At 41.9% G+C, this 12496-nt stretch overlaps 1 protein-coding gene across 1 annotated transcript in view; it reads left to right on the top strand.

Moving 5' to 3' along the window:
• Window positions 1-3044: 3044 nt before the first annotated feature.
• The window catches only part of HS6ST3 (heparan sulfate 6-O-sulfotransferase 3), a 291136-nt gene continuing 281684 nt past the window's right edge, over window positions 3045-12496 (top strand). The window contains exon 1 of the mRNA XM_069008275.1: window positions 3045-3711. Within this exon, the coding sequence (XP_068864376.1) occupies window positions 3179-3711 (533 nt within the window). The 5' untranslated portion in view covers window positions 3045-3178. The remainder of the gene's footprint in view (window positions 3712-12496) is intronic.

Raw genomic sequence — 12496 nt, 5'->3', positions numbered from 1 at the left:
CCATTTCAGGATTATTTTATTTGAATCCTTGGTGAATTTTGAGATATCTGCTGACAGCATAGGATCTTGGAGAATTATGATGTAAAAAATAAGAGAATCCTGAGTCTTACATGTGACTGTTTTACTGTGAAATCCACAGAAACTACATTGATTTTGTAAGAGTATCTCAAAACTAGCTTGTAACTGACTTTGGATTTTCCTTTTAGTTAAAGCCTCATTGGAGGTTTAGAGATGAGTTATGCTTGAAAGGGAAAATGTTGTAATTGAGCAGTGTTTGCGACTTCTAGGACTTCGTTTTGAACCCAGTCATGGTCCCATTAAATCAATGGGAACACAACTGTTTTCAAAACTACCCTTTTCATTGCTTCATTGATGCTAAGGAGTTACAGCCACGGACTTGCAAGGAAGCTAAAGGATTTTATTAGAACTTAATCCCACAGGGACTTGCACAGTAACGTGGGCCTCGATAAAGAGAACATAAAATACTACCAAATGAAAACTCTGTGTTGTTGGTTGTGCCGTGGGATGTGACTCTACATAAAGTGTGGTCCACAGACCGTCATTTAAGAGCATTCCAATTCATAAGTAAAAGCCTGCCTTTGAAAGCTGCATAAACACATTGATTCATGTGGCACTGCAAGCAACTTCTTCTAGTTTCAGAAAAAGGAGGACCCTTTAAATGTCAAGTTTTTCAGCTAAACTTCATTATAAATACTTTTACTTCTCTTGTACATCCATTCCATTAAGTTTTTTTTTAACCAGTCTTCATGAATCAGTAACTGTCTTGAGTAAATTTAAATAAATAAGAATTTAAAATTCAACTGAAATTGAGGGTTTCTTTGTTTAGCAACTTTAGTTTTGAGCTCCTTTTCATGGAGATGAAGGTACAGTGTTAACAATCTGGTATTTAATGAGAAAATCTTAAATTATAATAACATTTCGGTATCAGGCTAAAAGCAGCATAAGAGATGCATGAGCCTAAATTCTTTAGCAGCAATTTTATTTCAAATGGATTTAGTCATATCGCTTGTTAAGTAGTGAATAGGCTGAGATGAGAACAAAATGCTTCTGTATCTTACACATGTAAATATTTAAATTTCTCTGAGGCCGGCTTTGTGTCACCTAGTAAAAGAGAGAGTTCAAAGGCAACCTCACTAAGTCCACAGTTTAGAGGCACAGGGAGTCTGAAGGCAGGTGAGCACAGTGGTGGCCAAAGCAGAGAAGAGAGTCTGGTCTCCCCAAAGAGAAGCTGGGTGCTCTGCTGCTTGTGTGGGCAAAGAACACCATGATTTTTCAAGGCAAAAATGCTGTTTTCTACTTTGGTAAGAGTCAGTGAGTGCAAACCTCTTGTCATTAGAGGAAGAAGACTAAATAGGTTTGTTTGACACCAGACTCTGAATTCTTCCAAAGGATGAAAGGATGGTGCATGGCTGTATAAGGGTGAATTTCATCGGGTAACCCATGGCGTTTTCCTTAAAAGATTTCACTAAAGGTAGAAGTGAATCATCTCTTTTCATGTTTTGGCAAGACCCAAAAATTTGCCACCGTCAGACTTACTGGTGTAATACCATAACACTACTATGGGATGCTGGGCATGTGCATGCATGTGTGGTAGATGTTTGAAGGTGGGTGTTGTAGGCTGTTGTTCTTGTGGACACCTCACAACATTTACAGTTTTAGCTCCTTCTGTTTAGACCATTTTCTGGTAATTTCTATGATTTCTGGCAAGCTGTAATGGGAGCAGATACTCTACCCTAAAAAGTCCAAGTACTCTTGGCTTCTATATAAAAATCTTCAGTTTAAAATACATTTTTCTATTTTTATAAGTTCTAAAGTTAAGTGGTCCCTTGGGAAGGCACTGCTCTTCTGTTATCAGCCTTGCAGAGGTGAAGCTGTCTTTAGAGTTGAGTAAAAAAGTTGCTTTAGCACTGTCAGATATCTAATTAATCCCTCAGTAAATAAAGGCATTCTGTAATTAAATAAGCGAGATGTGCAATCAGTTCTAACACAAAATGCTTTGCATATTAATATATTGTAATCCAGGGGCCATATGAGGCTTGGTTTTGGATATGAATTGTTTGTAACAGGCTTTTAACGTTATGAAAAACACACTGCAGGCAAAACAGTGTTGGGTTTTTTTTGGCGAAACTCAGCTAAGTGTGATCTGCGGGCTAAAGATTTGAATGTATATTAAAAAAAGTATATTTTTCAATAGGGAAAACCACAGAGTTTCAGGATGTGGATTGTTGTAAATACACGAGAGGGATTGAAAAGTAACCTTTTGAAACTTTAACGGAGCCGCTGCTGGGTAACCGATGTTATTGCCTCGGGGAGACAAAAGTGTTCTGCAAGGTGGGTTCATCGTTTGGGACTTTGTGCTTTGAAGAGCGCAAGAACCAGCAGCGCCGCGGACAGCTAATCTACAGTTAGTTAGTTAATCTGTGGAGTGGTCGATGTTGTCCGACCTCCTTGTATGAAACATCTGGGGTTATAATCACGGGAGCGAAACCGGGACGCGTACCGAACACCCGCTCCCTACGGCAAAGTGACGGGAAATGAGGAGACCAAGGGAGCCCCGCTCACCTGGCTGCGCCGCCGGCCCGTCCCATTGGCTGCCTGGCGCCCCGCCCCCGCCTCCTCATTGGCTGCTCCCGCCCCCCGCCCCCGCCCCGCGCGCGGCAGGTCCCGGTCCGATACCTGGAGGGGAGCGCGGGGCGGCTCCCCCCGCCCCCGCCGGGCCGCCGCGCTCTCCCATTGGCGGCAGCGCCGGCGTGCTGGGCCCGCCCATTGGCTGCTCGGGCGGCCGGCCTGGCCGTGATTGGCCGGTGGGCGGAGGCGGGGCGCGCCCCGCCGGGAGCCGGGCGCTGTGTTTGGGCTGGAGTTGCGGCGGAGCGGGATCGGGAGCGGAGCTGTGCGGCCGCCGCCGGGCAGCGCGTTCCGGGCACGGCGCTCGGCGCCTAGCCCCAGCCGCGGGGATCGAGCGCGGGATGGCCGCCTCCGGCGGCGTGCGGCGCGGCGCGCTGGGCTGAGCGGAGCGAGCCGCGGCCGCCCGCCCGCCAGGACCATGCCCTCGGGAATGGAGCCGGGCGCCCCTCGGCTGCGGGATCCGAGCGGGGCGGCTGCCCCGGCAGCGGCCAGCAGCGCTTGATCCCGCGCCGCGCTGCCCCCGCGCACCGCCATGGACGAGCGCTTCAACAGGTGGCTGCTGCCGCCGCTGCTGGCGCTGCTCTTCCTGCTCATCATCTACCAGTACGTGTCGCCCGCCTGCCCCGGCGCCGCCTGCCCCCGCCGCCCGCCGGCCTCCGCCGCCCGCCGCGGGGGGGGCCCGGAGGAGCGGGAGGAGGAGGAGGAGGCGGTGGCGATGCCGCGGCTGGCGGCCAAGTTCCCGTTCGCCCGGGGGGAGCTGTGCCGGCGGGTGCGGTTCGACATGCGGGGCCGCGACGTGATCGTCTTCCTCCACATCCAGAAGACGGGCGGCACCACCTTCGGGCGGCACCTGGTGCGCAACATCCACCTGGAGCAGCCCTGCTACTGCCGGGCCGGGCAGAAGAAGTGCGCCTGCCACCGCCCGGGCGGCGACAAGGACACCTGGCTCTTCTCCCGCTTCTCCACCGGCTGGAGCTGCGGGCTGCACGCCGACTGGACCGAGCTCACCAGCTGCGTGCCCGCCGCTATGGAGCGCCGCGGCTGCGCCGGCAACCGCACCCTCAGGTCAGTGCCTGCTTTCCAGATGCTCGAAATCAGATCCCACCTTTCCCAGCGCTGTGGGAAGGCGCCCTGGCAGCGGGTCCCGCTGCCCGGCACCTGGGCGAGAATTGTCCGCTGCCGTCCTCAATAAGAAACAAACGGCGGGGCAAGGCTTGTGTTCCGGGGGAGGTTCTACTTTGGGCTCTTGTCGGTGTGTTACCTGTGATGCTTTCGCTTTGCCTCAAATTTGTGCTGATTCCATGTAGCGCGCCTGCAGCTGCTTCTTGTATAGGTTAGCGCGAGAGAAACTCCGCTCGTGTTCCCGCAAGTTTCTCTATCTATTTGTCCTTTCGAAACTTATTTTTAACTAATCGCTACGCTCTTCTGCAGCAGGAAGGGTGCCTCTGCAGAATCTGATGGATCGTTGCAGCTGCTGACTGTTGTAACTAGTGGAGTTCGAAGTATCTAGAAGCCCTTAAAATCTCTTTCACCCGCATTTCTTGTTGGCAGATAGGCAGGTTCTGTGCTTCCCGTGCTGTAATGACCGCTCGCTCTCTGTGCAAGCTGGAAGTCGGGAGACCATGCGTGCCAGGCTGGTGCGGGGAACACAGTGCTGGCAAAAATCGCACTGTAAATGTCCCTTTGATGATCTGATGACAGTGGAGAAGGGAATTATGTGTGCATGCTGCCTCTCTCCATGTTACAGTGTGGTTTTGTTGGGTCTTGTGAAAGGTCTTGTCTGTTCTAAACATGGAAAAATTGTCAGATGGGTGATCTCTCTTGATAAGAGATTCCTCTAGGTGATTCAGTAAGTTTTGGGCATTGTTCTGATTTATGTACCGTTCAATCAGATTGTTCAGGCTAGCATTAGAGCCTGTTGTAACTTCAACATCTGTAAAATATTAAGGAAAATATAGGAAGAATACCTTCTCTAAAAGTAATATAGCTAGGCACATACCTGACGTTCTTTCATTTTAGTATCCATCTTGATTTTATGAGTCCACAAACTTTAAATTTTCAGTAGAATCCCTCCTACATTGTGGTTTGTATCTTGTCACTTAAAAACATGCATAGTCCTTGACATTCATGGGTACATTTTCACAGGGTTTATTCATCAAGACAATAGAGTTGATTATTGTTGTTGTTGAACAATTTGAAGGTTATTTGATGTGAACATCAAAGGCCTTCCTATACAGCAAAACTAGTTGCATTTGGAAAGACTCCAGTCAGGATAAATTGAATTTATTGTGGATGGTTGTGGACTTGGACTGTACTTGCAGAATACTGTTAAGGTAATTCATACAGTTTTATGAAAAATATTTAGCTGAAGGTGAAGTGTATGTATTTGCTGATGGAAGAGAAATGCTGTGAATATCTTCAAGGACAAAATAACTTGGTGGTACCTGCAGAGCTTTAGGGAATATTCAATAAACTTGTAATGTAAAAGGGAGGGGAGGAGGAAGAGTAATACTTGTAAAAATGTCTGAAAATACATAATCTGCTAGTGGAGTCCACTTTTTCTCTCTCACGAACAATATTAGTAGGTAAACAACTGAGTGCTAAATTAAATTTAAGTTCAATTCAAGGATTACAAAGGGGCAATAAAACTGGAGTAGTGGCTTCAGTACTATTACATAAAACCATTATGGTATTAGGTAAACTTAAAACTTCAAGCTGAACTACACAGCCAGTCATTGTGGTTATTCAGTACATAGTTAGTAATTGCTTTTTGTTTAATTAGTGAATAATTTGGCTAGTGTAACGTCGCACTTCTTGGTTTGTCTTTACATAAATGAGGAAAGCTCTGTGAATAATTATTTATTGCATCGTTTTAATACTTGTTCGTTCTTGTATTTTATCCTGTGCTAGGAGACACCTTTACATTTTTCCCTTTGTTTTGTCATTATAATAATGTAGTTTGACTTCAGCTTCTCAAGGAGCTGTAAAAAGAATCAAATAACCCTGAAGTATGAATTACCTCTGCTGTGAATGTCTTTGCTCCTGGTGAAATTGGAATCAAGCCCAAACTACTTTGCTGTACTATTAGAAGCATGCATCTAAGTCTTTTTTTAATATGTGAATGGAGAATTGAGGAGACTGTATGCCTAAAATAGGCAAGAAACTAGCATGAGTCTAACGTAAAGTGTACTGAATATTTTTAAGTCTTCCTTTAAAGCTTCTGAATGTATTTGAAGCACTAGACTTCCTTGAATAGCTCAACTTTTCTCTTCTGCCTTCCAGCTATGGTGTCAGAAAATTAGACTAAATTGGTTAAATATCTGGCAGTGGATTTTCTTTGTGGCCAGCAGGACAAACTCTCTTATGAATTTGGTACTAAGGTGTTTGATCTCTTGTGCCATATATTTGATGCAATGAAGATGTTAAGTGTATTTCCTTTTTTTTGTTTGTTTGTTTCTCCATGTAGCAGGTATTAATATAATACCTTCTTTTGGATCCCTGTGTACATGGTCTATTTTTTTATTGCATAGAGGGAATAAAGGATTTATAGTGTATATCTTCACATTCTGAAAATTTGTTTCTTGGAGGGCTAGTAATAGTATGAGTTAGATTAAGTCCTACCTTTTAACACAGGTCTTCAGAAGATTTCATGATGAAACTATAATTAGAATTCATGGGGGAAGGGGCTAGCTGGTAGGGAGAGGAGGGAGTGGATGATGGTGCTAAAGGTCCTAGAAGATCTGTGAAGCACAACCTCTCCTCAGTCTTTGTCTTTCAGGGACAGTGGTTTTAAATCACATTAGGGTTTTGAAAACAATTTGTCTAAGTTTTTCCTCGTACAAATGTCAGAGTTTTGAAGTCTGAGGACACAAGAAGGAACATGGGGCAGAAACTGATGCTGTGCTCCAGAAATCTGAGCTTCTTTAAGCCCAAGTGCCAGCATGGACTTCTACCTCTATGTGACTTAATGGTATGGAGTGCCTTGTTCCACCTTAGGTACTTCAGTGTGAAAAGTTGTTTGGTATTAACGTATTGGATGCTACTGTGAAGTTGTAGGACTACTCTTTTGTTAGAAAGCAAAGTAATTGTTTTGAATTACGTTACTTTAAGAAACAACCAAACTAAGACAAAAACTGTACCCTTTATTTCTTCAAACATTTGCATACATTTTCATTTTCAGGACATGAGATTTTCTGCTAAAATACCTTTTTAAGTGTTTACAGAGCCAGGCTATTACCCTTTCATACTAATGTGTAGCTTTCACTTTTAAAGAAGTTGTTATCTGGATAGTGCCTTTTAATTTTTTTTTAATTTTTAGGTTTTTTTTTTAAAGAAATAGTCTTTTAAATGTTTGCATTGCCCTCTCTGGATGCCATTGAAGTTGGTGATGCTTGTGTTCAGCTCCATCTCTGGAGCTGGGCTTTCCTTCAGAGGTGCCAAGAAGCTGAGACTGTGGAATCTTAGCCCAACACTGTTTGAGGAAAGAATGGGAAGAGAAATGCCTAACCTGGGATGCCAGGGAAGAGTTGGTGTGAAGTCTGAGTGACATTAGGCTGCTTCTGTAGACAGTGGGGAGAAACAGAATAACACAGTCAGCCCTTTGAAGGGTCTCAGACATTCCTGAGACCTGCTGAATTTTCTTCTGGATGGCCAGTTCTTCCATTCACTGATAACAAGGGAAGACTAGAATTGTGAATTGGGACTTTGTGTCTAAAACTAGAGAAGAAGAGTTCCACATCTAATATTGCAGAGACATTGTCCAAGCTGATTGTCTGCCTCTGTTAGGTTACCAGATAATTCCTGGTGTGTGAGGTAGGGTTTGCTTTGCCTCTCTGCTCTATGGAGGAGGGCTTGAGAGAACCTGGGAAGTCCTGATCAAGGCACATTTTATCCCTTGCTGATGGTGCCGGCAATATAATTAATAATTATTCATTATTGTTTATTTGAAGTTTGATTAAACTAGGAAGGCGATCTTTTAAACTACACACTTGAAAGAACACTGTATTGAAGGTGTTGTCTAATTTTCTAATGTGAAACTGAGATCATTCGAGGTATGTAAACCCCATAAGCTTTATTGTCAATGCAGTTTAGTCTTAAAAACTATTGATTTTCATTAATTTGCTTCCATTATATTCTCTATTTCCTTGTCCTGTTCAACTTACCGTGTCCTACATTTTTCTTTGGAAGTGTAAATCAACAGTAAACCCATGAGTCCTGGAATGGGGAGAACTGAATAGAAAATATTAGTAGGATGCCTTTTCCTTCTTTTGCATTCCCTTATTTGTCTATTATGTGTTTTTTTAGCAATAACAGAACATAAGACAGACTCTGATCTTTGCAGCCGTGGTAACTGATCATCACAAAAATATGAGTGTTAATTGAAAAATAAGGCTATGCTGAAGATAGTGGAGAGAAGAGAATAAAAAGTCACAAATGTTTAAACTGAAAAAAAAGTACAAGTTCTCTATTGTACTGTAGCATCTTCTACTGAATTAAGTGTTGGAGCCAGTAAACTCTGTACAGTTTTTTTAAATAAATATAAGGAACAACAAGGACTAAACAATTTCCTGTGGTCCTGCTACTGACTGTGGGTTTTTTACTTCCTTAACTGTCTCCAGTGTAATCTGCTCGAGGGTTCCATTGTCCCTAAAATTGAAAAGTGGTGGTGTCTTCCCTAAGTGCTTAGTGTGAATCTCATTAACTTCAATTTTAAGCCCATTGCATCTGCTGTCTTTTGAGAACCTGAGAACAAATCGATCCCGTTTTCTCTGCAATAGCCTTCTGGGTACTTTGGTTCTTAGGAAGCCTCTTTCAACCTTCCCTGCTTAAATAGTAACCAAATCCAGTTCACTCTGGTTTTATTGGAGGTGCACGAAGAATGGCCTACTCTTTGGGTTTGTGTCAGTTGTTTCCTTGAAAAGTGGTGTTTCAGTGGGAGTACAGTATTTAGTCTCTTGAGTGTAGTACAAAATGGACCAGAAAAGATTACTTGGCTTATTCTGAAAGTTGTGCATGTGGTTGTACACTTCACTGATTATTTACCATTTTGCAGTTGCCTGACATTGACTGTCAGCTTGGGATTTAGACATTATTAATTTTCTTAAAGACTATTACTTATACTTTCCATTGTCTTTTTGTAGGAGTTTCGTGCTCATCCCCAGTGGATTTCATTCCCCTTCTGTCAATTTCTTTCATTTGCAAAATTGTTTTAAGTTTTTTGTCCTTCCTAGCTTTTCATCATTGGCACATTTAGTAAAAATGGTTTTATATTCAGCATCCATATTGTTGATGCAAACATTGAATAGAATGCAATCCTTTTGTAATAAATCTTTTGTTTGATATCTCTCAGAATTGCTTTCCAGGGAGTTCTGCCCTTGCCACATCATATTTCTTTTTCTAGACTGGTTTTTTTTTTTGGCTTATGGGACTAATTGGAGATGTTGCCTTAAGTCATCCTTTTTTTTTGAAAAGCATTTCTTTTCTAATGTTTCTATTTGAAGTAAATTACTGTATTTTAGAGGGAAATTAGGCTGATTTGATCCAAATTGATTGAGATGGTAATGCTGTCTGCTAATCTTTTCTTACATTTGTTTAAAGATAACTTGTCTAGAACTTGTGGCAACAACTAGCAACTATCCTTAACTACATTTTGCGCTGTATGTGTCACCTGTGAGGTTTCCCCTGTCAGAAGAGCAGACAAATGACTGATGTGCCAGAACTTTTCTGCATCAAGGTTGTCACAACCCTGAAAAATCTTTCACCCAAAGATAAGTCTTTTCTTCAGAATTTTGAAGCTACTGCTATAAATCTCAGCAGGTTGCCTACAAAAAATGACTAGAACTCATGTTTACTGTTAATTGCCAGCAACAGTAAAAGAGTGGTCAGCACTATTTCAAATGGGAACGGACAGTTCTTATCCATCCATCATTGTAATTTATGGAGAACTGGAACTGAGTAAGTTTTGAGCCAGGAAGGTTCATGTTATGAAAATGGTCACCTGAACTGCAATTCTAATTGTCTAGAAGAGAATTTAGTGATTTATCCAAGCAAATTTGGCTTTTTCTGGTATTTCTTTCTGGAAAATAGGCTGTCTGAGAAGGTTTTCTGTACAATGCAAGAGCTATTCTCTTTCTTTGTGCGGGAGCCAGGCAGAGAAGTCCTGTGGGAGAAGAAAAGAGTGGAAGTGTCAGGAGTATCCCCTAGGGCTGTACAGTGTTACAAGACATAGCAGTTGTTTTAACTTTCTCACGTTATGATGGTTTTTTATTTCGATTAACCAGCTGCCTAGTTTAGAATAATTTCCAATCCTCTTCAGTGGGATATTGCTTAAATTCTTACACAGCATTAGGATATGTGTAGGTTTGAGGCAGAATGGGAAAGGTTACTTCGTGAGCGGGAAAAGTTGCTGTGTAATGCCATTACACTGAGAGAGATTAGATCTGTAGACCCAGCCAGTGTCAAAAATAGGGATGAAATTGTAAGCTTGCATGTGGAGTTTTTTTTTGAAAACTCTTTGAGGAGAAGTAAAAATCTCTGCCAGCTCAGCTCTAGAGATCACAGAGAAGCTGGATGGAAAGTAAAGATCTGGTTGAACTGAATGGTTTCTCCCTTCAGGTATGTTGACAGTTTTCAATGTCTTAAATTCTAAGTCAGCAAGAGTAAAGCATCTCCTCCCAGAGTTTGGTGAAGCCATGGCAGTGAATTGAGCATATATATAATGTAAAGACTGCTGCTGTTTGTGCAGAATGAGACCCAATGAGAGCAAGGAAAAGCCTGTGTTCTTTAATATTTTTAGTATTGCATTCAGCTTGCTGCCTATTCTCTGGAAGTATTTATAACCCAAATTTCTATGCTACATTGGATGTCTTAATGTTCCCAGTTGCCTCAGAAAGTAAGTTTAAGTCCCTTAAAAGTTCTATTATTGCTGAGCAAGGTTTTAAACACTGTGTAGGAGGCTAATTGCATGAATTAAGAGTCTCATTTGGACAGCTGCTAGGTTCCAATTATTCAGCCCTGAAACAACTGCTATTTTAAGGAGAAAAACTTAAAAGAAGTATTTTGGGATTTTGTTCAAGATGGCATGAATCTTCTTTCAGAGAAAATACTAGAGTAGCAAAATCAGTAACTCTTGAAGTACTTATGGTCTGTTACATGATCAGTGCTTGAGATCTCAGTATGTATTGACTGAAAAGGTATAAAATGGGCTCTTGTAAGGATAGGACCTACTAGGATTTTGATTCTACTATGAAGCTTACACTTGGGTGGTCGTATGTATACTTCTACAAAGATCTGGAGTGTGGTCCACAGCTAAAGTCATCTTAGAAAAAACGGTGTTTAAACTTAATGTCTTAACCCTCTTTTTTTTTCTTTAATAATTGGTAATCTGTTAGAAAATGGTTGATATAAATGTGGTTTGCAGACACATTAGAAGTGTTTCATTGATGCAGTTATATGTCAGTTGTGAAAGTGACAGGGTCATGCAGGGTGGACTGTGGCTCTGAGTGTTTACAAACTGATAGAGATGCCAAACTTACTGGCATAGCAGTGGATAAACTTTGAATGCCATATGAAGAATAACGTTGGGATGGGGAAAGCAGTGAGCAGATGCAACTTCCGTTTCCAAAGGGTGGAGCAAACCATGATATGATATTCATAATTGACTTGAGAGTATACTTCCCATTCTGTGAAGTAACTTGATGTTGATGCGAAGTCTTGCCACATGCTGCTCTTTGATACTGGAAGAAATGGTTCCTTCAGGATGTTTGTAGAGGAGCTGACATCTCTGAGACCACTCACTTTCTGCAAATAAATTAACTTGAAGGTGAGGTCAGGGAAATAAAGTGCCTTACAAAGCACTAATAAAAAATACAAATTTAAAAAATTTCTTGTCTAAATTCTAATGATACCAATGTAAAGAAGTTGCTGACTTACAGATTTACATTTGATTTGTGAACTGGCTTTTGTTTAAGTAGCAAATACATTTGTATCTCAGTGTTTGTGTATTTTCACACTTAAAAGTGTCTACTTGGAATTTTTGGCTTTAATTCCATGTATCTTTGCACACAGGCTCTGTCTGAGAATGTGGGGGTAGATGGAATAGCAACTGATGGTGTCTGCTTGAGGGGCTCCCCTGAGGAAGAGGAGAACGAGAAGAAGCAGTGTAGGTATAAGCTGTGAGCCTCAAGTGAGAGTGAAGTCTGGAAGAGAGCAGGAGAGAGCAGGGAGCAGCAGTAACTGCAGTCTTGTGAGGTCAAGGAAGGATCAAAATTGTGCAATTTGAAAGTTATTTTTTTTCCAAATACAAATGGTTTAGGGTTTAAAGCTCTCCATATGTTCCTTTTATACTTGATGAAAGAGAAAGATACAGAGGTAATGAAAAATTTCAAGTACTAGCTAGTTTGAGCTCCTGTTCTATATAGGTATTTTATTTTTCTGGTATAGGTTTTCTCAAGTTAGATAAGTGTTGTAATAAGAGAGCCAAATAGTAAATTAAGCATCTTCAGCTCCAGCAGTGTAAATCCCTAATACCAGAGTTGTCAGGTGTTGTTTCAGCCTTTAATTAGACTTTAATTTTTAGTGATAGGAGTAGGACCATTATTTTCCAAGAAGTTCCCAATGTGAGTGATGAATAACTTCTATAATTGCAAAACCTTTGTTTTCATGCCAGAAACACCTCTGTCAGGCTAAAGCTATATCATTTCTGTTGCTGACTTAACAAGGTTCCGATGAGAAGAGTAATTTAACGAAATATTTTATGTTGTTTTCTACTACAAGTCATTTGGATTTATTATAGTATTGCGTAGGAAGGGACCTCTGGCAGTCATTTAGCTCAAACCCCTGCTTAAAAGTC

Source organism: Aphelocoma coerulescens, chromosome 1 (genome assembly GCF_041296385.1).
Source record: "Aphelocoma coerulescens isolate FSJ_1873_10779 chromosome 1, UR_Acoe_1.0, whole genome shotgun sequence".
Lineage (NCBI taxonomy): Eukaryota > Metazoa > Chordata > Aves > Passeriformes > Corvidae > Aphelocoma > Aphelocoma coerulescens.
This window is presented reverse-complemented; position numbering and strand designations above follow the sequence as displayed.